Below are 26,543 nucleotides of genomic sequence, written 5' to 3' on the forward strand. Positions count from 1 at the left end.
CCACCTCATGTGAGAACGTTCGGCGAGAAATCGAGGCAGCGTCTTCTGCCACGCCAGTGACGCAGTGCCTTGACGATTCCCGGCCGCTTGTGTCTCCCATCCAGTCGGTTATTCGCCAAGAACTTGCCAATCTACCGTCCACTTGTGGTCTACCGTCCATCTGCTCCGCCAGGCTTTGCTTCGTCTGCGGCCTCTGCCCCTGTTCACCGGAGCCAATATGGTCCAACCCGGCCGAATGGCGCACACATGACGATAGACCCACCTGCTTTTACTGTGGACGTGCGGGCCACATCTCTCGCCACTGTCGAAATTCCTGGCCAGCCCACTCTCGACCAAGCTTTCCCGCCAACCACCGCTCCTCGCTGAATCCTCACCCGCCATCATTCTCCGCCGAGGTTGAAGACGCACCAGGCAACGCTCGAGCCACCGCGACTAGCCGTTCGCCATCACCACACAGTCACCGCTCCCGTTCGCCCCAGATGCGTCGCTTCACCGCTCCCATTCGCCCCAGATGCGTCGCTCTCCATCTCTAGCTTACCGGCGCCGCTCTCCGACGGGAAACTAACTGGGGCAGCTCCTGGAGGTGACGCTGCTCTAGAACCCCGGCCTGAAATTCCTCTGCTGACCCTGCCTACTGATCGGAACCTTCTGAACGTGGACATGGATAGTTTGCCCGTTACAGCATTCATCGACGCTGGAGCCCAAATTTCCATCATGAGTGCGGAGCTTCGAACGCGCTTGAAAAAAGTACTTACTCTTGCTCCGACTCGACTGCTCCAGGTCGCCGACGGTGGAACTCCGGCTGTGCTTGGAATGTGTACTGCTCGTGTCAGTGTCGCCGGTCGCCATACGTCTGTTTTGTTTAGTGTGCTCGAACGTTGCCCCCACAATGTGATCCTCGGGCTCGACTCTTTGGCCGCCCATTCTGCTCTGATTGACTGTTCAGCCGGTGTTGTACAACTTGACCTACCCCTACCTGTTTCCGTTGACCTTCCCGCTCAAGCTCCAACTCAGCTTTGTTCCGCAGATTTTATTCGCCTGCCATCTGTAGCAACAACCTGCATCCCTGTTTTAGCCCACCACCTGCCCACATAGACGGAGTCTATGTCCTTACTCCCTCGACTTCAGTCCTGCTTTCTCACAATGTCTCCTTCTCACACACTATCGTTTCTGTTGCGGACAATCAGACATGTCTTTCCATCCTAAATTTCGGACAGTGCCCACAAGTACTTCCTCGAGGCATGTCTCTTACCACATTGTCACCGTCGCACGAGTGCCACATTTCCGTTCTATTTGTTGCGCCGTCTTCGACCAATGCCCATTCTGCTCCTTCTGCATCTGCTCCGACCGACGACTTCACAAAGATTGCACCGGACCTCTCAACCCAACAAGCCGCAGAGCTCCGTGGCCTCCTCGAGTCGTACTGCGGCATTTTCGACCTTTACGATCGCCCTACGGTGGTGAAGCATCGTATAAATACCGGCGATGGAGCGCCTGTTCGCCGACGCCCATACTGGGTGTCGCCCTCTGAGCGACAAGTTATCTAGGGCGAGGTTGACAAGATGCTTGCCAAAGGGATTATTGAGCACTCTTCCAGCCTGTGGGCTTCCCTGTTGTTCTCGTCAAAAAGAAGGATAACAGCTGGCGATTCTGCGTTGACTATCGTCATCTAAACACGATCGTCAAGAAAGATGTATATCCACTTCCCCGCATTGACGATGCTCTGGATTGTCTCCCCGGTGCCACTTATTTTTCATCTATAAACCTTCGCTCTGGATATTGGCAAATTGCCGTGGATGTAATGGATCGTGAAAAGACCGCATTCGTGACACCAGACGGCCTATATCAGTTCCGGGTAATGCCTTTTGGCTTGTGCAATACCCCAGCGACCTTTGAACCGATGATGGACATCCTCTTGCGTGGTTTGAAATGGTCCATCTGTTTGTGCTACTTGGATGACGTCATCGTATTCTCTTCCACTTTTGCGACTCATCTTAAAAGACTTTCATCTATTCTTTCTGTTTTTAGCACCGCTGGCTTGCGGCTCAACTCGTTCGAGTGCCACTTCGGTCACCGCCAAATAACCATGCTCGGACATCTCGTCGATTCGTCAGGCATTCGCCCTGACCCCGCTAAAGTTCATGATGTGCGGAATTTCCCCGTACCAACTTGTGCCAAAGATGTTCGCAGCTTTATTGGCCTTTGTTCTTACTTCCGCGGGTTTGTGGAAAATTTCGCCCATGTTGCCCGTCCCCTGACTGACGTCCTGAAGAAAGACGTTCCTTTCTGTTGGGGCTCTGAACAAGCGTCTGCTTTCACACAACTCAACACGCTGCTCACCATACCTCCTGTTCTCGCCCATTTTGACGTCTCAGCTCAGACAGAAATCCGCACTGATGCCAGTGGCTACGGCACCGGCGCAGTTTTACCTCAACGCCAATGTGGGCACAACCGCGTTATCACCTACGCCAGCCGCCTCCTCTCTCCCGCCGAGCGCAATTGCCCGATTACTGAGCGCGAGTGTCTTGCCCTCATTTTGGCGGTGGGCAAGTTCCGACCCTACATATATGGTCGACCATTTACAGTTACCACCGATCACCACGCCCTTCGTTGGCTTTCCTCCCTCAAGGATCCCACCGGACGCCTCGGTCGCTGGGCCCTACGGCTGCAGGAATACACATACACTGTGGTCTACAAGTCGGGTCGTCTACATCAGGACGCCAACTGCCTGTCTCGTCATTCCGTAGATGTACCGGGCGATTTAGTGGATGTCGCACCGATCTGCGTTTTTTCGCTCTCTGCCTTGCAAGACATTGGCGCTTAACAACGACGCGATGAATCGTTATGGCCCATTATCGAACTCCTGCTCTCTGATCCGTCTGACCCATCCCTTCACATGTTCGTGCTACAAAATGGCATCCTGTATCGCCGCAACATGCACCCCGACGGGCTCGAGCTCCTAACCGTCATTCCGTTTCATCTTCGACAGATTGTACTGCAGCAACTGCACGAAGTTCCCACCGCTAGACACCTTGGCGTCACGCGGACCTATTACCGAATTCGGCGGCGGGTCTTTCTGGCCCCGTCTCAACTGCTCCATCCGGCGCTATATTGCCGCGTGCGAGTCGTGTCAACGCCAGAAAAGACCAGCTGTGCCTCCTGCCGGTCTGCTGCAGCCTTTGGATATACCGACCGACTATTTTTTTCGCGTTGGCGTTGATCTTCACGGACCATTTCCTATATCAAATGACGGAAATAGGTGGATTGCCGTCGCTACGGACTATACAACTCGCTATGCCATTACTAGAGCCCTACCGACCAGCTGCGCTACAGACGTCGCTGATTTCTTGTTTCACGACGTTATCTTACACCACGGTGCACCTCGTCAACTTCTCACCGATCGCGGAAGATACTTTCTTGCCAAAGTCACAAACGACCTACTTCGATCATGTGCTACGTACTGTTAAGAACGTCCCAGCTGAGGTGCAAGTGTTGCCAGCCAGTTGCGACGACGGCGGCGTCAACTTCCAAGGAACGCCACCGTTACGCTCTAGCCTCGTCGCCGTTGTCACTGAATGAGTTCGGCGGGCCAACTATTGTTACCGAACCCACCAACGTGGACCTGATCTGCTACGGGGTGGAGTTGCCGCGGGAACGCCGTCGGAGGCCCCTTCCTACGCGCCGACCAAGACGCAAGACAATGGCTACCCGGGCGCACTGCGAGGGTCCGTTCCGAGTTCTACGAAATCTGTGTGATGTCGGTTTCGGACCGTGAACCTGTGTGTGTGTGTGTGTGTGTGTGTGCGTGCGTGCGTGCGTGCGTGCGTGCGTGCGTGCGTGCGTGCGTGTGTGTGTGTGTGTGTGTGTGTGTGTGTGTGTGTGTGTGTGTGTGTGTGTGTGTGTGTGTGTGTGTGTGTGTGTGTGTGTGTGTGTGTGTGTGTGTGTGTGTGTGTGTGTGTGTGTGTGCGCGCGCGCGTGCGTGCGTGCGTGCGTGCGTGCGTGCGTGTGTGTGTGTGTGTGTGTGTGTGTGTGTGTGTGTGTGTGTGTGTGTGTGTGTGTGTGTGTGTGTGTGTGTGTGTGTGTGTGTGTGTGTGTGTGTGTGTGTGTAAACCGTCCCGCGGAGAGGCGGCGTGTTTACGATGACTGGACGAACGTTTCCGCCACCTTAGAATCGGAGGAGCACCGAGTGTTTATACACGGCTGTTGTGCGGATGCTCAGTACACTTTCTTAAGCAGTCATGTTAGACTGAGACACTCTCTCAAGCAGTCGTGTTAGACTGACGTACTTTCTCTCGCAGTCATGCTAGACTGATGAACTGCATGTAAATACTGTAAATAAACCTATATTCCTCGTTCTCGATGAGAAGCAGTCCTTCCCTTCATCAACGTCCTCAGCGTGGATAAGTTGGACGACGGCATGGGCCAGCCACCTTCGAATTCATGCCGGACTCCAATCTTGACAACGGGTTACGAGCGATGGGATTGAGCCCCCAATCCTGACAGTACTAAACACAAACTTACTACCGCTTACCATCCTCAAACTAACGGTCTTACCAAACGCCTGAACCGCACATTAACTGACATGCTAGCAATGTATGTTTCCTTCGATCATCGCGACTGGGACATTGCTCTACCATTTGTCACGTTCGCCTACAATTCCTCGCGCCACGACACAGCTGGCTATTCACCCTTCTATCTCCTCGTCGGCCGTGAGCCGATTTTGCCTTTCTAGGCTCTCCTTTCGACCACACTCGACTCGCCGACAGAGTACACTCGGGATGTCATAGCCACAGCGACCCGAGCACGCCCGATTGCCCGCATTCGTCTTTCTGCTTCACAGACACGTCAGAAGTGCCGTTACGACCAGCGTCATCACGACGTGGACTACGAACCAGGTGCTCTTGTGCTAGTTTGGTATCCGACTCGGCGTGTTGGTCTTTCGGAGAAATTCCTCTCGCGATACTATGGCCCTTACCGCATCCTTCGCCAGGTGACCCCTGTCACATATGAAGTGTCTCCGCTGGATGCCACGGTGCCTTCACCTCTCTCTGGCATCATTCACGTCAGCCGTCTCAAACTTTACCTTTCTCAGACCGATGAGCCGCACCAATAAGGTGCTTTTTTCCGACAGGGGTGATGTCACAGTCGGTAATGTGGGAAGAAGAGGACGCTGATGGTGGCCTTGGAGACGACGAAGAAGAGTTCGCTGCTCTACGCTTGTTGGCTCAGCCATTAAAGGCCATATGGGAATAGACGCACGCTTCTTCCTTCCCGTAACAATATGTACATGGATCGCCGAATATTTGCGCGCAAGAAACTAGTATGTTGTTGAAGACGGAGCTCAATCAAGTATCTCGGACGTAACATCAGGAGTGCCTCAGGGATCGGTTTTGGTTTCTGAGCTTTTTTTTACTTTATATTAACATCAACGTAAATATAGCTTCGCTGATAAGTATCTTTGCCAACGTCTGCATACGCTATAATAAAATGAATACTGGTTATGAGTATCGCGAAATTCAAAAATGATCTGAACATGCATGATACAAGGACAGCATTCTTCCAGGACAGGTAGTGACTGCGGATCCGGATCATGAGACTGAAATAATCAGAAGAATAAGAATGGGCTGGGGTGCGTTTGGCAGGCATTCTCAGATCATGAACAGCAGGTTGCCATTATCCCTCAAGAGAAAAGTTTATAACAGCTGTGTCTTACCAGTACTCATGTACGGGGCAGAAACCTGGAGGATTACGAAAAGAGTTCTACTTAAATTGAGGACGACGCAACGAGCTATGGAAAGAAGAATGATAGGTGTAATGTTAAGGGATAAGAAAAGAGCAGATTGGGTGAGGGAACAAACGCGAGTTAATGATATCTTAGTTGAAATCAAGAAAAAGAAATGGGCATGGGCAGGACACGTAATGAGGAGGGAAGATAACCGATGGTCATTAAGAGTTACGGAATGGATTCCAAGGGAAGGAAAGCGTAGCAGAGGGCGGCATAAAGTTAGGTGGGCGGATGAGATTAAGAAGTTTGCAGGGACAACATGGCCACCATTAGTACATGACCGGGGTAGTTGGAGAAGTATGGGAGACGCCTTTGCCCTGCAGTGGGCATAACCAGGATGATGATGATGATGATGATGATGATGATGATGATGATGATACAAACATGGTGCAAAAAATGGCGAATGACACTAAATTTGAACAAAATCGTATGTGCTAGGTTTTCTCCAAGAAAAGTCACCGAAATCTCCTACTTGAACCCTAAATGGCGTTCCCACATATAGAAATTTGAACAAAATCGTATGTGCTAGGTTTTCTCCAAGAAAAGTCACCGAAATCTCCTACTTGAACCCTAAATGGCGTTCCCACATATAGAAGTTTCGGAATACAAGTATCGGAGCATCTATTATACTTCCTCTTCATCCTGGCATCGACACGTCGACTATACTATAGCTGTTGTTAAAGCGTGTGAATCCCTAAGTTTTCTACGTCGAAACACGTACGTGCTCATTCTTCCAAATCACGTTTCTATAAATTGAAAGTAAGATTGATTCTGGATTACGCTTGTATCGTGTAGGACCCCCCAACGGCCGTAGACAGAAAGAAGCTTGAGAAAGTGCAGTCCACGCAGGACGTTGCGCTTTAGGCGTGTCTCCCAAAGAGAAGACTTTTAGTGGAAGTAGCTCGAGGGCAATGTTGGGTTAGCAGACACTAGAGAACCGCAGAACAGCGCTTCGTTTGAAGCTATTGCATGGAATATATTACTCAGACGTCGGCATTTCTCGTGAATTTCATCTTTTCGTGCCCCACTATATATTTCCTTACGCGTTGACCATTGTAATAAGTTAACGGAATATGTGAGGGCGTATCAGAAAGTCCTTGCCCCTATTTTTTATAAGCCAAAATAATGTACATACAGGCCATTACAAATATGCGTTCCAGTCTACATACCTTATTTTTCCACATAGTCCCCACACCGGTTCAGACGTTTGACCCACCGGGGCACTAAATTCGATTATGATGATTGGAGTTTATTGGCGCAAAGGCCAGAAGTGGCCAAAGAGTGCCAAGGCTATCTTGAGATGCCCCTGCGCCATGTTGTCGTCAGTCAGCGACGCACGCGGCCTCTCTGAACGCTCATTACCATGCAAGTCTTCACGGCCCTTTTGCGAACTCACAACACCACCGCCTCACAATCCTCAAAGCGAGACACCTTTCCCCATATGTGGGCTGCATTTCCCTGTGGATTTCTGTGGGCGTCCGTCCCTTTCTCTATAGAAAACGAGTCACACTTCGTTGCTCGTATGCCGTGGTCGTGTGAAGCACAACCGTCATCTTCAACAACTTATCTGCCATGCCGTGGAGCTGCCGGTAGATAAGGCGAGGCCGGTTCGAGGAAGGTCCACCGCTGGGAACGGATATGCTGATTTCGAATTTACAGTCGTAATTTGGCTAAAGAAAAATAGGGGCAAATACATTCTGATTCGCCATCGTAGGACTACCGCCTTCAGTAGCACTTTCCTTCCGAAAGCAATTTGCCAGCGGAATCGACTGCATTCGACCACTGCAGCCATTGAATGCCCTGGCACATTTTTCACTTCTTTGAAAATGCATGCAACGTATTGATACAAAATATGCTGTGATGGCTATTGTCATATCGCTTTATGTTGATGTACAATTGTAACGTCTGTACTCCATTCCATCGAAATAGGCGACTATGTTTTCCTCTTTCTTTTGGGGGTTTTGTATGCACGCGTGCGGAAACATTCGATTCATGTGCTCGGATGTGGTTCCATATGGAATTCCTTGGTTTGTTTGTTTCTTTTTGTTGTATTGTTTTTTGTTTTTGTTTTTTTGCATGAGGTAGCCAAGATTACAGTGATTTTTGTTACCGCATTCCTGACATTCTTCGCGCTTGTTGCTATTACGTTCCTTTCTTTTTTTCTTTATTTCATTCGGCATTTTTTGCGCTGTGACATATTCTATATTGCTTGTGCTACTTACATCTGCTACTATGTTTTGTATTTTCGTATCCCCTCCGCCACTGTAATGTCATGTAGTTGCTGTGGGTAACAACACAAAAAATAAATAAAGATAAATAATATGCACGCAGACATGACTACGCATATATCGTGAACATGAATGACATGCACGACCATGACACCATAGCTAGTGGACCAAGTTAATGCATGGCACGGCACAAATAACATGATAAAAGCAAATCGAACAGCGTCTATCGATCGCTCCTGCCTCCGGGCTGAGCTTTGCTCCTGCGCCCGAGACGAGTGGCTTTACCGCATAGCTTCAGAACAATATGTCGGACATTTGCGCAATTATACTACGGAACGCATCCGTTCCGCCCACTTCTTGGTCGACCATTGCTAAGCCATTGCTTTCTCTGTCTGTAGAAGCTTTATCTGTCACCCACTGTCACCCACTATTACATAACGAGTGCCTCGAATCCGGCAACATCGATGCCTTCAGGTAGCATGTGTGGGTTTATTGATCAGTCGTCTTCACCCAAAAAGATCACGTTCTCGTGACGCCTGCGGCAGAAACGACGTTCCACGTCCGCCGCCAAGGTCTGTGAGTGATGGCGCTGGCTAAGGGTTCTACTAGGAAACATAGATACCCAAGAAAGTGGATGGGGAAACGGCGCCGCGGTAGCTGAATTGCTAGAGCATCGCACGCGAAATGCGAAGGTTGTGGGTTCGGTCCCCACCTGCGGCAAGTTGTTTTTTCATCCACTTTCATTTCCGTTAATTTATCCTTTCTTTATCTCGTTTATTAAGCGCAAGTAATTTCCCCTATGTACTCCTTGGTGTGAGTGTTTGTTGGCTTCTTATGATATGACTATAAAAATCGGGCCACTCGGTTAATCCCCTTCCTTCTCGTTTACCCACTGGAAATGCCACTTGCTAATTCGTCATTCGATACCAGAGTCGTGTCCACTCGAGCAGAACACCCGCCTATCAGCCGTTACGTTGAAGACTCAGCAGAGATGACCTTATACTCCCGAATTTGAATGTTAAAGCGAGCACGGAGCTCACCCGCTAAAAAAAAGATTGGAGGGGTTCTATAACGCGCACTCGAGGAGGGTTGCAGGTGCTACTCCCAGCAAGGACGAGCGTGGACTGCTAGGAGCGGTTCTCCCCACCAAGCGACAGATCCACACCTACCCGCGTCCGGTGCTGAGCAAGTAGGCGGCCAACGCTCGCTTCCAGGACTCCGGCAGGCGCCGTTCGGCGTCGTCCGCTGTGCCGTTCCACGTGATCACCTCCTCCCGCAGGGCCTCAGGCGCTCCGACCTCGAGGTAAGGCTCGAGGTGCTTGTCGGCCACGCTGTGCATCTCCTCGAAGTCGCTGAATGACTCGCGACTGGAGTCACTCTGGAGAGGATGTGGAAGCGCGGTCAGGCATGTGAAGGAATCGCGTAGGCTCCATTTGGAGCGCTAGAAATGAAATAAAATTTAGAGGAGTAAGTTCAACGATTTCAGGAATGGTGTTCGGCAACACTGGACAGCGCTTGGGCCGCTGGGCTCATTGATGAAGGTAATAACTATAGGAGAGAGCATTGTGCAATACGATTGATGCCAAACGTACCAGCCCAAAACCAGCCGTGGTTGCTCAGTGGCTATGGTGTTGGGCTGCTGAGCACGAGGTCGCGGGATTGAATCCCGGCCACGGCGGCCGCACGTCGATGGAGGGGCGAAATGAGAAAACACCCGTGTGCTTAGATTTAGGTGCACGTTAAAGAACCCCAGGTGGTCAAAATTTCCGGAGTGCTCCACTACGGCGTGCCTCCTAATCAGAAAGCGGTTTTGGCTCGTAAATTACCATATTTTAATTTTTAATTACAAGCTCAACACGTGATCGCACGCCAGAATACGTGGTAGATTTTAGTGTTTCCACTCTGTAGGCAAAGCTACACGGCAGCCAAACAAGGGACCATAGATTAAACACTACGGGGAATCGAAAATTCACGGCCAATGCACCGAGTCTCACAAAGCACGTGTTGGGACGATACTGCGAGGGAAAAAGCGAAGTTAATGGCTTTCCGGAGAGTTCGTTTGCCGAGGTTGACTGCGTGACGTAACGTTGTCTCCCCATTTCCGTGCTCCGTGGCTGGGCCTCTATAGCTGGGCTGACTAGAACTATGACGCACGTGAGATGAGCCATGGCGGAAGGAAAAGCTTTAGGAAGGCACTCCACGAGAGAAAAGTAAAAACCACGAAAGCATGGAAGAAGCGAAGAAGCTAGGCATGAGCATCACGTCACGCATCTACCCTTCACAAGCCAACTGTGCATGCAGCCGTTCACTTCCCTTTTTAACTCTCCCGTGCCTGCAAAAGTCCGCCCATCACGTGACTTCCGAGTCTCGGAAGACTCGCCCCATGCACAAGATTTTTCTGTCTTCTCTTTTTTTTTTTTTTTTGTTCATCGACCCGTGCTTGTTTAAGTGCTATGTGCCAATCGCTGTGCGCTCGTTTTAACTTGGTCGTTTCTTGCAACGTACACATCGAAGCGTATCTTCGCTGAAACGACCGAGTGCGGCAGCCGCTCGTTGCTGCCGCGCCCGTTGTGGCTTCTTGAACAGCGCATGCAGCTGTAGCGCTGCTCGGGGAAATATAATATAATGGCCACACCGTTATACGGCCGCGTGCTGGGTCGGCTCAGGTACGCGAGCTGGACACCGTGCTTTGCCTTGCGAGGCGCGAAGCAAAGCAAAGATGCGCAGACCAGTATAGAAATGCCTTCATGCGTTTGCAGTATCCTCAAACTCGCGTGCTCATTGTGGCGAAAGATCTGGCGCTATATATATATTTGGTCTCGAGAAAGACGGACTATTCTCTATGCCGAGGGGAAAAAAGAACTAGGATCTATAGGTGGCAACATGGCATCATGCTGTCCCCCTTCGCAAATCAGCTGCTTCCTTTGTTCCGTCGGGGCTTCGCGTATAATCTCCGCATCAGCGCATTATTGTGTGGCATATAAATGACGTATAAGGGCAGCCAGTTTGAGAAGCCACGCCGCAGTGAAATAACTCTGCAACTACTGCGCGTTTCTGTTTCCATTTATGTCGATAGGAGAGCGCCGCAATGTGTCAGACGCAAAGGGACTCCGGCCGGACCAGAGACGCACCGAGGGGCGGGCCAGCATGCTGGCGAGCAGGTGGTAGTAGTCGCGAAAGCGCCACCGTCCCATGAACTTGAGCCGCAGTCTGTGCTCCCCAAGTAGCGCGGACGGGGCCAGGCGAAGCGGTGAGGTCTCGACGCTGACGAGCGCGGGGAGGCCCACGTGGTTGGAGGCAGCCAGCAGTCGCGCGAACAGGGCGCCGGCGTCGGCCACGTCACTCCGGTGAGGCCACGCGAAGCCGCCTCGATCCAGCAAGGACCTGCGCCCCGCACACTGATGGGATGCGGACCGAAGTGGCACCACCGGTCGCCTCACAGCCGACCATACCAAAACGACCCCGCAAATTTATCCGATGCTGAGAGGAATTGAGCCCACGTCACAAGCTTTCCTCAAGGACAGCATCCCGACGCATTAGCAGGCGGCGCCACAAATGCACTGGGTACGTGCCGCTCTTCAATGAACCTCTTGCCAACTTGGGTGACAGAGTATGTGCCACTGGGTGTGCGGCGCAAGCGAGGGAACAACCCTCTGCGTGCGCAGGCACCGGCGCGCCACGCTTCTCGTCTCGGAGGCCACGCGCGGAGTTCTCGGCAGGGTAACGAGATGGCGCGGCGTGTCTAGAAACCAAGTGCGAGAGAGGAGCTCGGTTGCCGAATGATGCGAGTGTCAGCGTTCGCGCGAACCGGCGCGCCAAGCATTTCGGAGGCCACGCGAAGGCTTCGCGGCGGCGGCGCTAGATGGTGCCGAGTGTTGCCGATACACAATTGAGTAATGGAAATGTTTGCCTGAATTTGTTATCAGCTACAGTAATGTTTCTGCCTTTGGATATGTCCTATTGTTGCACCTTATGTAACCGCTCCTGCATGCTTGGACATCTGCGATAAAACTAAATAAATGAAATTTACGCCTCAAAATTTTATAAGCTCGGCCAAGCAAGGCGTAGCTCGTTATTATGCAGCAAACTCGGGGAAAACTTTTTTCTGTGGAAAGGCGGACGTATACGTCACACTTCCGTGGATTAATTCAATAGAGCTATCGGGTTTACCTTATGTGCCAAAACCACAATATTAACACGTCTAAATGTTTATCCTTTTACCGGGGACCGCATTTTACTCGCTAAAGTTGTCGCTCAGAGCAAGACGCACCTGCATGATTTGAAATAACTATGAATTTCCAGAACGACACCAGTTTGGATATATGCGCCATAAAACTCGCCGTATAAAAGCACTGTTGTTCCACTTACTTTTTTAACAAGACGTTCTTTTAATGCATTGAACCACGAAAGCAACTGGAACGCCCATGTATTTCGTTCCACCCTTTGAGAAATAATGTCAAAACTGGTGTCATCCTGGAGATTAATTTCAAGTGGATACGTCCTGCAATCTCATCGGGTACAATTCGTAAATTGCAATATGTGACATAAAGTAATTAATTAAGAAGTTAATTAGTGAGTTATCGTTAATTAGTTTAACGTGTGTTTCGATTTATCGTACTACTAATGTCCGCCTCTTCAAAAATTCCAGCTCGAGGACAAGAATATAATGCCATCTGCCACAGGCCAATTTTCAAAAATTCCGGTAAGCTTAAAAATTATCACCTCGTATTACGTACAAACGGTCTCAGGAGGACGCAGGTTTCGAGATTCAATAACGCAGAAGAAAGCACTCACGCCCCTTATTGCCTGTATTGATGCTAATGATATTGGCAAATCTATAGCGCCAAAAAGCCTATACGCAACCTGTGTGATTGCAGCTTCCCCGCCGACAGCTGGGGACGTATTCTGAAACGTTCGCCGCGGCGAAAGTTTCGCACTGGCCACGCCTCCGCCGTTGCGGCGCGCGCTGAATGGCTCTGTGCGCACGCAGTTTCAGCCAATGCCGATGTCAGGGGCCGATTTCCGCCCGTGCGCTGACGGCAAGTCATACCTTAGTCACGTGGGTGACTTCCGATCATGATCAAGCCCGAACGGAATCAAATTCCTCGATTGCGATCGGCTCTCTTCCGCAGCTTGCGCAAAGGAGCCAGTCACGATCGAGAAATTCGATCCCCGATAGAACTCCATCGCGATCGAAAGCGCCCCATTTGACCGCCAGCGTCAAATGGCCGCCAGTCGAGTGCAGGGTCACCTGAGCTGTTCGAGACCGACGGCGCTGATGTTGGTGCCGGCGAACTCGTGGCACGAGACGAAGTAGGCGGCTGCCTTCTGCAAGGCGCTCTGGGCCTCGCCCTCGCGGGGCACGTTCTTGGCGATCGTCTGCTCCAGCAGAGGCATCAGCAGAGACACTCGGTCCTGCGCCGTTGGAGAAGCGGCTTCCTGTCACTCGTACAGACAATCGTGGCGACAACTCCTGGCCGCCGCATTTGTCGAGCGAGCGCGTCTCTCGTGGAATTTCGCATAATACCCTAAATCGCATATGAGATACATCAATCACACGATCAATTTATTCCAGTTATTTTACAAAAACTGCGGGCGACGTGAAAAATAACAGGAAGACTAAACTATCTGCGCAAGAAGGAGCAGACTTGGTGCGATTGGCTCACGAACCATGCGAGCGTGATAGGAAGTGCGGTTTTCGAGATGTAAATATCAGTATTAAAGAGCAGCACGTTATACGAAGAAATGATTTTAGTTGCAGTCAGTTATAGCCATGCTGGGTGCTATGTACACACAGTTACATGCTGTACATCATACACATATCATTTGTTTAGCATTTCAGTGGTGGATACATGGTATCGTGCTACAGTCGTGTTTCTGATGAGTCGGTTCCTTCTATAGTGCGACTATACGGATCGATACTCGCCAAGCGTCTTCAACACGCTGGCTTTCCCGCGACGCCTGTCGAAGCATGCGTCCGTGGCGGCCGGCGTTAGAAGCCAGACACGTACGAAAAAGTGCCTCGAACGGCGCAAGAATGCTTCGATTTAAAGAAAGCAGCCTCACAGTGCTGCGTGACGAAGTCGGCAGCAGCACAGTAAACATGTCTGTGCGACACATGCTCACAAATACGGCACAATTGGCGACCTTCAAAAATAGCGCGCGCCCCGTTCGGTGTGCTTCGGCTGCACTGCAAAGCTTGGTTAGAAAACAAAGCGCGTCCCCGCTGTTCTCGTCGATGATGTGTGTCACCACTTGTCGGTCAGCTGAGTTGGAGTCCGCGCGCAAATCAACTGCTTTCGCTCTGTCAATGGAAACTCTAGGCTATTAGAAAAATAAAAGCTGGTTGTTGTTCCTGACGAAAGTATTACCTTCGGCTGAATTTTTGCGGGCATAATCTGCAAAAAAATCAGCTACGACTTCCAGATTTCATCCTACAAACAGTAACACAAAGACGCACGTCGACCATGTACCGGTGCGGCAAAATTTGTCATCTTGCGCACCTTTGGTTTGAAAATATCTTTCTTGCGCATATGGAGAACATTTTTCCAAATGGTCAGTTAGGCACAACAAGAAGGGAGAAAATGCCTAATTATATGGGGTGATCATTTTTAAGTTTTATGGAATTTTTAAATATCGCCTGTAGCAGACAGCATAATTCTTATCCTTGACCTGGATTGTTCGAAGAGGTGGACATAGCACGAACAATCTAAACACGTATTCAACTAATTAACCAAAATTCGCAAATTGATTTCTTAATTACTTTATGGCCCACATTGCAATTTACGAATTGCAGCGGTTGAGCTTACAGGACGTATCCACTTGAAGTGAATTTCCAGGATGACACCAGTTTCGAGATATTATTTCCCAAAGTGGGACGAAATATATGGGCGTTCCAGTTACTTTTGTGCTTCAATGCATAAAAGAGCGTTTTGTTAAAAAAGTAAGTGTAACAATAGTGCGTTCTTTACGGCAAGCTTGATAACGCATGTCTCCAAACTGGTATCATTCTGGAAATTTAGTCCAAGAGGATACGCCTTGCAAGCTCGCCGGGCTACAATTCGTGAATTGCAATATATGTACCGTAAAGTAATTAATTCACAGGATAACTAGTAGATTTTTGTTAATTAGTTGAATAGGTGTTTCGAGTTCTCGTGCAAGTAATGTCCGCCTCTTTGAATTATCCAGCTCAAGGACTACTACGCTATCTGCAGCAGGCTAACTTTAAAAATTCCGTAAAACTTAAAAATGATCGCCCTATATGTTATACAGGGTGTCCCAACTATCATGCACCAAAATTTAAAAATAGTGCCACGTAGCTGGGCAGAACCAAGGCAGTGTTGTTTGCCATCGCTTGGAGGTACTCGCATTTTTTTTTTTTTGCATTCCGCCTAATCACATAATTCGTCTTAATTAATTAATCAACTTATCAAATATTATAATTCGATGAAAAGTGTAAATGAGAAAATTGCATAGCAACATGAAAAACTTCCGATACAGAGTTCTGCCATTCAATACGTGCTACATGAGAGTGTTTTTTCCGAGCGTGAAGGAAGCCCGCAAATACACGCAATAATTGCCGCGCGACTGGCCGCTAGAGGCACTTCCGTCCTGTCCTGCCTTCAAGCAACAAAGAGCTTCCCCTAGAACTATCGTAGATATTCTCTTTAGCAATGTCCTGCTTGAAAGTTCTGTACGTTCTCAGTGCTGTTTCGTTTGAATCCCTATTTTCCACAGTTTGCATGAAAATTTTCTTCGTTTCCTCCATTTAATGTCAACATTCCTCATGTACAAGTAACTGAAAACTTTCCTAGCCCACCGCTTTCCTTCCATTTCTCTCAATCATTCCTCAAATTCTATCTTGCTACTAGCTTCACTGCCCTCGAATGATGTCTATCCCATATCACCCTCTACCCCCTGATTTGGTACATTTCAATGTGCTTCCAAAGCAAGCCTACACCCCACGTTGCTTATTTCGAACCTTGCTCGAACCATTGACCTCATGCACAAGACCGTATTGCCGAAAGTCAAACTTGGAACCATCAGCCCTTTCCAAATTCCTCTCACCACTTCGTACCTATTGTAATTGCACAGTGCCCTGATTTACATCACAACTGCATTCCCTGCTACCTTTAGTCGTTACATATTTTTCATGTTCCGTTAGGTACTGAGCCCCAGTGTTTATCAACACGCCAATGTTTGTACTTATCCACTAGGTAGTGGATAGCGTAACAGCCTGTATTCCATGCTCGCCGCCCTGATTATCATTAAAAATCATGACTGCCGATTTTTTCTTTACTAAACTTTAAACCTAACCTATCTCCCTATTTACAGCCGATGTCAATCAATCCCTGCAAATCTCCCTTGTTGTCAGCTATAAACACTATATTAAATTAAATTATGGGGTTTTACGTGCCAAAACCAGTTTCTGATTATGAAGCACGCCTTAGTGGAGGACTCCGGAAATTTCGACCACCTGGGGTTCTTTAACATGCACCTAAATCTAAGTATATGGGTGTTTTCGCATTTCGCCCCCATCGTATTAAACACTATATCGTCCGCGTACATCAGCCCTGGTAATGAGTGTTCAATCCATTCCTCTTGTTTGAAAAAAGAAAGGTTGAAGCAAAGTCCGCTCTTTAATCCTTGTAGATGCAACATGAAAAACAAAGGTGACAGAGGGCACCCTTGCCTAAGACCCCGCTGTGTCTCTATAGGCTAAGATACGTTTTTTTTTTTTCCACTTTATAAGAACCTTGTTACTTTTACAGATATCTTTTAACATATTAGTTACTCCATCCATTAGTTACACATAGTGAGCGCAGTATGTCCAACAAATCCTCTTCAATTACACTCTCATAGGCTCCTTTGATATCCAGAATTAGATGCCAGTCACAGGGGCAGGTGTTCCTCTTCTGCTATTTCGATACACTGCGTCAATGAGAACAGGTTGTCCTCTAACCTCCTTTTTTTCCCGCAACCCATTTTTGTAGTTCCCCCAGCCCCCCCTCCCGCTCGCCCCATGCCTGCAGTCTGCCCTCCACGATCTGCATCGCCACCCTGTAAACCCCTGACGTCGCTGCTATGGGACGTCGTTTGGGAGAACCCACCGGCGCGTTCCTGGCGGCAGGCGGCGGCCGGGAGGCGTGCTTCTGCGCGGCCACCATGGCGCCGTGGCAGACGTGCAGGTAGAAATCGTCGCACGGGTCGTGCGCCGTCGAGCCGTTGAGGAGGCGCGCGTAGCGCAGGCACTCCTCGGTGCGACACACTTGGTACGCGGACCCGTCCGGCCGGGAGGGCTGGTGGTGGCGCGCCGAGCTCAGCATGTACACCAGCATGGCGAGCACGGCGAGCACGACGAGCGCCAGGCACAGCAGCGGGTACGACTCGTTCCACTCGATGGCGCGCGCGCGCGAGCCCATCACGTCGCCGTCCACCATGGTGTGGGCCGTCACGGTGGCGTGCACCGTCGTTGGCACGACCATGGTCGTCGACTGCGTACCCGAGAGAGGGGGGGAGGAAAGGAGCGTGCACAACGCCACTGCTTGCGCGTGACGCCACTGTGGTGAAGCTGCCACAGATGTGCTGGCCGGGCCACACGTCGGAAGAAATTGGGCACAATAAGAGCAAGCTTATACAGGAAATATCGATCGTATATTTTCTACATATACGGATTACAGACAAGATGGTCTGTGGAAGAAAGTAAAAAGAAAGGTTGTCCGCCGACTCTTTGACAAGTTTACGACCCTCTTTAAAAGTACATCGAAACGGTGGACGCACGCAACATCTGCAAAGAAAACGCTGGGCAGCGGACAATATCTCAGAACTAATAAACGTGCAGTTATGGCTAGTCGTACAAAGCATCAATGGGCATTGTTGGGATGGTCACAGCCAAGAGTACAACACAAGAGAAACACGGATGTAAATTATGTAATACAGTTTATCGTTTATTGCGTATAACGCGGAGTTTTATATTTTTAGCATCAAATTAAACAACCTTGTGTTTCCCAGCCCTCAAACTTGCTTTAACGTAGGAGAAAAGTGCGGTAGAGTTTTTACAGCTTCCAAAATATATGTCAGTTATTCTTTCAGAACAAGCAACATTAACCAACTGAACTCATTCATTGCTTGTTGTGCACGTAAATTATGCCGAGCGTCTAGGCAGAAAAGAGAAAGAGGGAACAGCAAGTGAGAGCCTGCGAGAGACACAATAGTTGCTGAGCAACCCCGAAATTCAGTTCCTTTGGCTGTCTAGCGCTGGGTACCGACGAAGTCAAGGTTGCCTCGACATCACGCTTCTCCATACAGAACGGCGGAAAACGGTGTTGACAACGAGGCATCCTAAATAAGGCCAAAGCGCAAAGCAAAGCAAGTCACGTAGAAAGCCTTAGCCACCCGCACTCAGTGAACTCCACAAGCCCTCCGAGGCATCGAAGTGCTTGCAGAGTGTTTAACGGGATGGCTCAAGAAAGGTCTATCTGCAGCGTGTGCCAACGCGACGCGGACGTGCGTCGCGTTGGCACACGCGACAGGGACAGGGAGAACGCACTTCTAATTTGTGTGTGCCTAAACGAGTAGCCACACAGCTGCGCTGAAAGATATATAGGATCAGGGTGCAGATTATACAGTGCGACTGTTTTGTTCCTGTCTCAAGCAAATACAAAGCAATGAAAATCATTCGGTGAGAGCAACTCACGACAAACTCATGAGCGACTCCCAACCAATATAAAAGCTCATTTACCTTCATGGCAGTAAAGTCAAGGTTTGTAGTGTATCCTTCGTACCGCGCCATGTTTGCCAGCGACGCTAAGAGCTGCTGCTGTTCCCTTGTGTTGGCCCGAGAAAATGGCTTGAACAGGGAAGAGCGGTCTTCTTCTTCTTCCTACACCTAAAGCAGCGCACAACTCCGTGGCACGTGCGAGCTGGTGCTCGGATCGCAACAGTCAGCTCTCGGGGTTTTGGCTAAGTGTCGGACAGATTTAGCCCAGTTTTGTAGATACCAAGCAGGGCTTTAGGATAAATTTATATTGTCTGATACGGAAATAGTGCCACAAATGTCGAAAAATTCTCCAGGGGACGGCACGTGGCGATCTCCGCCTTGGTCGGCCTCCCCACCGGCTGATCAAATGCCTCTTGAAGCTTTCTTTCGTAGTGGGGTGAGCAGCATTCCTGTGGCGCTGGTGCCTTTGCATGGAAGAGCCATCCGGCTCAACAACCCGAAGGCAGTGCAGGCGGAACTTCAGGAGACAACGCATCACTACTTGCACATAACTGATGTACGACAGTTTGGCACAGGTGGGATTGTTAGCCGTTCACCAGACCAGGCGTGTGTACGACTTGCTTAAGTGCTCATCATTTGGATTGATGCAAGTGAGTTCCTTCATTCCCCCGCATCTTGCCTGCACTAAAGGAATAGTTCGTGGTGTAGACTCCTCTTTAAGTACGGCAGAAACCCTAGAAAAGCTCTCCGCGGCTGGGGTAATTGCCGTTTACCGGTGCAACAGAATGGTGGACAATACACGTGTCTCTATTGAGTCAGTAATTGCCACGTTTGCAGGTACATCTTGCCATGCTGAGATAAAAGTCTGGTCTCTAATATTTAGAGTGGACCCGCTTGCCTCGTGTCCACTACAAAGTCGCAATTGTTGGCGCTATGGTCATAGCATGGGTGGTTGAAAATCCAGCCTTCGTCGTTGCGTCTGCGGCGGAAGCCATTCCGCTAGTGATTGCTCGGCCGAGTCGGACTCTTGCTGCCTCTGCGGTGGAGCCCACAAGGCTGATTGATCAAACTGCCCTGCTAGAACTCAAGGAGTCCAACTACTGGAAGTTATGGACAAAAGGCGCTGCTCACGCCAAGAGGCCATTGCGGCGGTAAAGGAAAGAGCCCATGGTTATGCGAGTGTGACAGCACGACACCAAGCTGTCGTTGATGGAAGCCTGTCATAGGTAACCGTAAACGCTATTGAAAAGTCTATGGCTAAAATTACGGAGCGTATTGTAGAAAGCGTCACGGAATGCTTTAATGGACTGGTATCCTCTAAGCTAGAACAATTATTACCGAGTGCTACTGCCCTGCCATCAAGCTCTGACCTGAATACTTGTTTAGCCCATTCTCAGGAAAATGGGGCAATTGCGTCCACAACCCATATAAAACAAGTCAGGCCTGTTCCAGGTTCCTCAAACAAGGCAACTACTAACCCAGACAACTCTGATCATCAAGATACCTCAAACATGGAAATGGACGTGAGGGCACAGAAAAGGAGGTGTTCTCTCCTTGAGGCTACCACTTCACACTCAGTTAGTAAATCCAGGAAAATCCTCCCTGAATTCAACCCGAAATGTAATATTTTGGAGGAGGCTGTGGCCTCTGCGGTGCTCTCATCACTGGAAGGTAGACGAGGGTGCTGCAGTGGAACTGCAGATCAGTATTCGCTGCTTCTACTGATTTAAACGTTCTATCTTATCAAATTTCTCCAGATGCAATTTTGCTGCAAGAAACCCAGTTATCCCCCGAAAAACAATTTTCTCTGCGCAATTTTAGGTCCTTTCACCTAGATCGCCCGTCTGAAATGGGGGACTGTTAATTATGGTCTCAAGCAAGTTTCGCCACAGGGCAAATATATCATTCCAGCTGATGTCTCCAGAATGTGAAATTCTAGCAGTAGAAACTTCTCACCCTGGCAGTAGGCCTTTCTCGTTGGTCAATATTATTACGATATGATCGGTAAATACCCAAGAGACGAGCCGCCGTGAGAACGACAACGAAGTGGGTCTGTGCCCTTGGCGCGAGTGAATGTCGGCCTGGCGCTCTGGCTCCATTATAGTGTAAATAGTCTGTGTCTTTCTACACGTAACAATATATACTTTCCCTCGGTTGTGCAGGACACACGCCCACTAGACTCGGTTATGGCAAAATGCTGTAAAGATATAGTTTTGGCAGGTGACTTCAACGCTCATCATGTATCATGGGGATCCAGGACAGACCTGTGCGGAAAGCGTCTATGGGAATGGGCAATAACAAATAACTTTTCGTGTCAAAATTCGGGATCAGTTACATTTCTTCGCGGACAGTTTAGATCTGTGCTGGAGCTTACATTTTCGGGTCTAGGTCTTTCCACATCCGCATGGAAAACGGTGAATGTCAAGGACAACCAGCGATCATCTTCCAGTTGTGTTTGAAGTGGTAGGTCCGCAGTCCACTGTGGAGGCTCGAATCCATTCTTTTGTGTATTACCGTAGATTAAAAAAATGTTTACAGACCAGTTTCAAATCAATTGAAAATTCTCCATTGAAAGCTGAGGATATTTGGTCAATCATAGATACTTCGCGCAAAATATCCGAGTTCTAGTTAAAGGCACGGAAAAACACTGCTTCTACAAATTTATTTATTTATTTATTTATTTATTTATTTATTTATTTATTTATTTAAGATACTTTCAGGGCACGAAGGCATTACAGAAAGGAGTGGGTGAACATAACAACACATTTGTGCAATATACAAAGACAGATTCAACGTGGCGTTTCATTGGCGGAATGACGATTGCTCGCGGGACTACAAGCGGCGTAAAGCTGCATGGAAACAGCTCATGCATAACCAGTCTCCGAAAAACTGGAGCAACTATAAATTTATTGCTGTAACATTTAAAAGAAAGGTGTCTAAGGCAAAAGACTATTACAATGTCCGACATTTCGAATTGTTTTCAAAAGCAAATAATAATAAGCATGCATTATTTCGGTTTTTAAGATCCCAAAAAATGATTCCACGCCCCTTGAACTGGGAGTCAGTAGTTTTAACCACAAGTGAAAAAGCTGACTCTCTAAATGTAATCGCGAGAAGGTTTAGAGACCCGATTCGCTACCTCTCTTCCCTTCTCTCCTCACGGACAGGGCACTTCAGAAGATTTCGAAGAGTTTTCTATGTCAGAATTGTCCCAAGCTGTTTCCTGTTTACCAGCTGCAGCCCAAGGTCCCGATGGACTCACTACCAAGATGATTAAACTACTCTTTGAAGTCGCTCCTAACGGCTTGTTAGATGCAGTAAATTACTCAGTACAATATACATGAATCCCTCCTGTGTGGATAATTGCGAAAGTGGTTCCTCTGCTGAAAGACCAAACCAAAGGGTATGTTCTAGACAATATTCGGCCTATTTCTCTAACATCAAATTTTGTAAAATTAATAGAAAGATTATTAAACGCACGTGTGGTTAAGTTTGTGACCGCAAGAGAATTATTGAGCCCCTGCAAAATTGGATTTAGACCAGGGATGTCAATTTGGTGCGCACATGTCGACCTAGAAAGCCGAATTCAGTTGGCTCGTTACCAAAAACAATATGCAGCTCTAGTTACATTAGACATTTCTAAAGCATACGATAGTGTGGAATTCCCTATATTAATAAAGAGGATGCAGGATATTGGATTGCCTGACTACTTCGTGACGTGGACTGCTGAGTTCTTGCAGAGCAGCGAGTTTTACTGTGCACAAAGTGGAATTTCATCGGGAAAATTCAGACAAACGCGCGGGGTTCCTCAAGGCGCAGTTTTGTCCTCGTTGTTGTTTAACGCCCTACTCAGCTCCATTCCTTATCATCAGAATGTAAGCACGTACGTTTACGCTGATGATATAGCGTATTTTGCTTCAGCAAGTGATATTCAGTCACTGTACGAGTGCTTACAGGAATACTTATGCGAGATAGAAGCATGGCTGGACAGTATTCGCTTGTCCCTTAATGTAAATAACAGTGCCGTTCTTGTCTTTCCCCTACAAGACCCAGTTACTATATCCCTTTCATACCGCCATTCCACTATCCCACAAGTGGAAAAAGTCAAGTACCTTGGAATTATCTGTGATGCAAATCTCAATTGGCGTCATCATATTGAACATATATAACTTCAAAAGCTTCTCGTGCAATGGGGATATTAGGAAGGATAAGCAATAATCGAAGGGGCATGCACAGAGATACACTCAATGATTTACCTCATGTATATCCGACCTATACTACAGTTCGGCTGTGTGTTATTCTCCGGCGCCGCGGCTTGCAAGCTACGTCCACTAGTTTTGCTGGAACGGGAAGCGCTTCGCTTATGTCTGGGGCTACCAAAGTTTGTAGCCAACGCTGTGCTCTACAGGGAATCACGACTAACTTCCCTTGAAATGAGATTTAAAACACTCACCGTTCAAACATTCATAAGGCTCTATGAATCCCCACTAAGAAGGTCCTAGTCCATCTTCATCAAACAACGAGCCCAATTTTTTGGAGTCAAATGGCCACGGTTTCACACGCCACAAGTCATTATATCACAATCGTTATTGAATCCGTGGGATGTAAATATAAATGATGTAATCACAGAAAACAGCATCTCAAATTCACTAGTTATTACTTATGATGACTTATACCCAAATAATGCAAAGCAGCTTCCCTCGCATATTCTTAACGGCTTACTCCAGGATCACTTGAATCAGCACCACACTAAAGTAACTATAGCAACGGATGCTTCGCAGAGTGAGGAAAAGGCAGGAGTTGGAATTTTTTCATCATCATTGGACTAGTCTTTTTCTATTCGGCTTCCCGACTTCTCTCCAATACATCTAGTGGAATTCCTAGCTGTTGTCCTAGCTTTACGAAAGCTACAGTCTTCCAGGACAGCCGCGGTAATAATCGCAGATTCTTTGTCCATGTGCACCTCAGTTACTGCTCCCGGCGAATCACATATATAAAAAACTTTGTACTCACTGGCTCCAAGTCATTTGTGGAGTTTACGATTAATATGGGTACCTGGGCACAAAGGCATATTTATGAATGAGGTGGCAGACAGCTTGGCCAAGGCTTCTATCAGCGGCCCGGTGCTTTCCTTTCTTCCAACGATGGGTTTTATCACGTCTGTCAGGTTCAGAAGATACATCCTTTTAACATCAAAATCAAATGTTAAATCATCCTTGGAACTACACCACCTACAATTCCCTTGGAGCAGGAAATTTTGCAAAACAAGACAAACGAAAGTAACATTAACGAGACTACGCTGTCGAGTCCCATCTCTAAATTTTTACATGCACTAATCTGGTCTGGCAATATCCCCATTGTGTCAGTTTCACAACTCATTAGAGACGATTGAGCACTACTTACTGGAATGCTGGCGTTTCTCCTCCATGAGAAAAATGACATTAGAAATTACAGTGCGACAGCTCGCCCTGCCATTGAACACTCCGGTATAGCTGTCTTTCGGAGCGTCTGTGCTTGGACACTCACACAGGAATGTGTGCATCGCCTTAGAAAATGTTGTTATTGAATCAAACCGATTTCATTGGTGACCATATTATTCTTTTCATTTCTCCTTTATTGTTTCATTTATATGACACATAATTTTTTCCCTCTTGATTGAATGACAGTCTAATGAACCTTTTTGAATTTTCCTGGCTTAAATTTATGCAACAAAATTATAGATCTTTATTGATTTCCTGAACACATAAGCAAAGTCTGCCCTATTCTTGGCCAATCCCCGTGAGCGGTTACGCGCCAAACTCGTCAAGGACATCATCATCATCAACAACTCCAGATTGGATTGCGCCAGGTCACCGAGGAACAACAACATCAATTGCTTGCTCCTCAAACAATGGCATTTACCTACTACGGTGGATCTGACGGAGTCACTGATCTCTACAACTATACAACGGATGACAGTTTGTCCGAGCCGTAAGTAGTGAAAATAAAAAGAAGGAAAAAGAAAGTGGAAGCGGGCCACAGCATTCAAACCAAGCTTGATATCACCTACCACCGCCAACATGGAGGCAAACACCCAATACCACGCGCCATTCAGCAATGGATACACGCCGACCCTATTCCCAAAAACATGCACTAAGATCACAACAAAGAACGCAGGAAGGCACGAGCTACCTTCGTGATCAAAGCTTATGCCAACACCGCGGGCGTCACCTTCGTCGACGCAGCTGAATACCAAGATGGACGTCGCTTTCCGGCGGTTACCGCAGCAGGCGGCTTGCTCCGATATGTTGCCAGCATCGTTACCCAAAATGCCGAGACGGCCGAGGAAGTGGCCATCGCCCTGGCCAGTCTTGACCCAGCCTGTCACACCATACTGAACGATTCTCGCACATCAATCAACAACTACATCAAGGGTCGTATTTCTCAACAATCACTCCGTATCTTACAAGCCCCGCATTCGTCTGAAAATCAAACCACCCTCGTCTGGATCCCAGCACACGCCGGCGACGTCCACCCGCACCTCCTCACCAACCTCAACGAGGTTACACACTCCGGAGCACGAGGACTAGTCAACCGTGCCGGGGACGGTGCAGGTGCACCCGCAGGACGCGACCGCCTTACAAGATACAACGACCTTGTGAAGTCATTTTACCTCGAAATAAGAACCTTTCCCACCCCTCACCGCAAGTTAAACAGAGCACAGGCAACCACCCTTCGCCTGTTACAGACAAATACATACCCCTCCCTCACACGCTATCACATCGTATACCCCGACATCTACCCAAGCCACACGTGCAAGAATTGTAAAACTCAATCAGCAACACTCCCCCACATGCTATGGGAGTGCAAACACCAATACACAGACTGAAATCCTGCGACCCTCTCGTCGAGATGGCACGTCGCCCTGCGCAGCTCCCATCTAGACGAGACGCGAGACGCGGTCGCCGAGCCAGTACGGATCCACATCTGCTCTTCGAAGTTTTCACCCTATCAACGGAACCTTCTTCTATAGGACTCCAAAGTTGTGCTAGGAAGAAGTCTCAAGGTACCCACCTTCCGGTGAGACGAACTTTTCATCGTTTGTGCGCAATTAATGGAGGAACTTGGCCGGCTTAGCCGGCTGTCGGCCACTAAGCCTAGCCCTTGGCTGGACGCCACCTCGACACCACCGACGCCACGCGCGTTCGCGGGCTTCTGAAGCACGGAAATCGAGCAAGCAGCGGCGTCCGCTACGACACTCGGCCACTGGCGCACCGTAGGGACAACGCCGCACCAGCAACAAGCCACCACTGTGATTGTTAAATTCACGGCATGCCTGAACCTTGCCGCAATTGACGTCGGTACCCTCGGCAACGCTATCCGCTCGGCGGCAGGACTCAACACAGTGGAACGCAGTGACACATACTTCAAAATCCGCATCGCACAAAACCTGGTGGTGACCGTTGGCACCTATCGTAGATCTGCTGCCGACAAGCTCGCTGAACTAAAGAGCATCACTATCAACGATGCAGCTTACGAGACAAACACCTACGTGGTCGCTGATCCTATGAACGCACGCGGCGTCATACATGGAATACCCGCCTCGATCTCCGACGGAGAGCTGCAGAGTATTGCGGAAGTAGAACAAGCGAAACTCCTGACAATTCGCCGAATAGGCTAGTCCAACACCGTGATGGTGACGGTGGAAGGCCCACGTTTACCCAGATCTGCCCTTATTAATCGCGTTGTCCAGCGCTTCAACCCATTTCGACACAGAAGTTCGCTGTGCTCGCACTGCTTCACGCTCGGTCACGCCACCGACGTATGCCCA

The 26,543-nt window shown here is 48.8% G+C and overlaps 1 protein-coding gene across 1 annotated transcript in view; it reads right to left on the reverse strand.

Annotated features, from left to right (window-relative positions):
• Positions 1-18,805, reverse strand: part of LOC126520889 (uncharacterized) — a 38,143-nt gene extending 19,338 nt beyond the window's left edge. Inside the window, exons 1-5 of the mRNA XM_055078492.1 lie at positions 18,755-18,805; positions 17,124-17,507; positions 13,265-13,428; positions 11,145-11,397; positions 9,183-9,454 (exon numbers count right to left, since the gene is read on the reverse strand). Of these exons, the coding sequence (XP_054934467.1) occupies positions 9,183-9,454; positions 11,145-11,397; positions 13,265-13,428; positions 17,124-17,507; positions 18,755-18,805 (1,124 nt within the window). The remainder of the gene's footprint in view (positions 1-9,182; positions 9,455-11,144; positions 11,398-13,264; positions 13,429-17,123; positions 17,508-18,754) is intronic.
• Positions 18,806-26,543: the final 7,738 nt, after the last annotated feature.

The sequence above is a fragment of the Dermacentor andersoni genome, chromosome 3, assembly GCF_023375885.2.
Source record: "Dermacentor andersoni chromosome 3, qqDerAnde1_hic_scaffold, whole genome shotgun sequence".
Taxonomy (NCBI): domain Eukaryota; kingdom Metazoa; phylum Arthropoda; class Arachnida; order Ixodida; family Ixodidae; genus Dermacentor; species Dermacentor andersoni.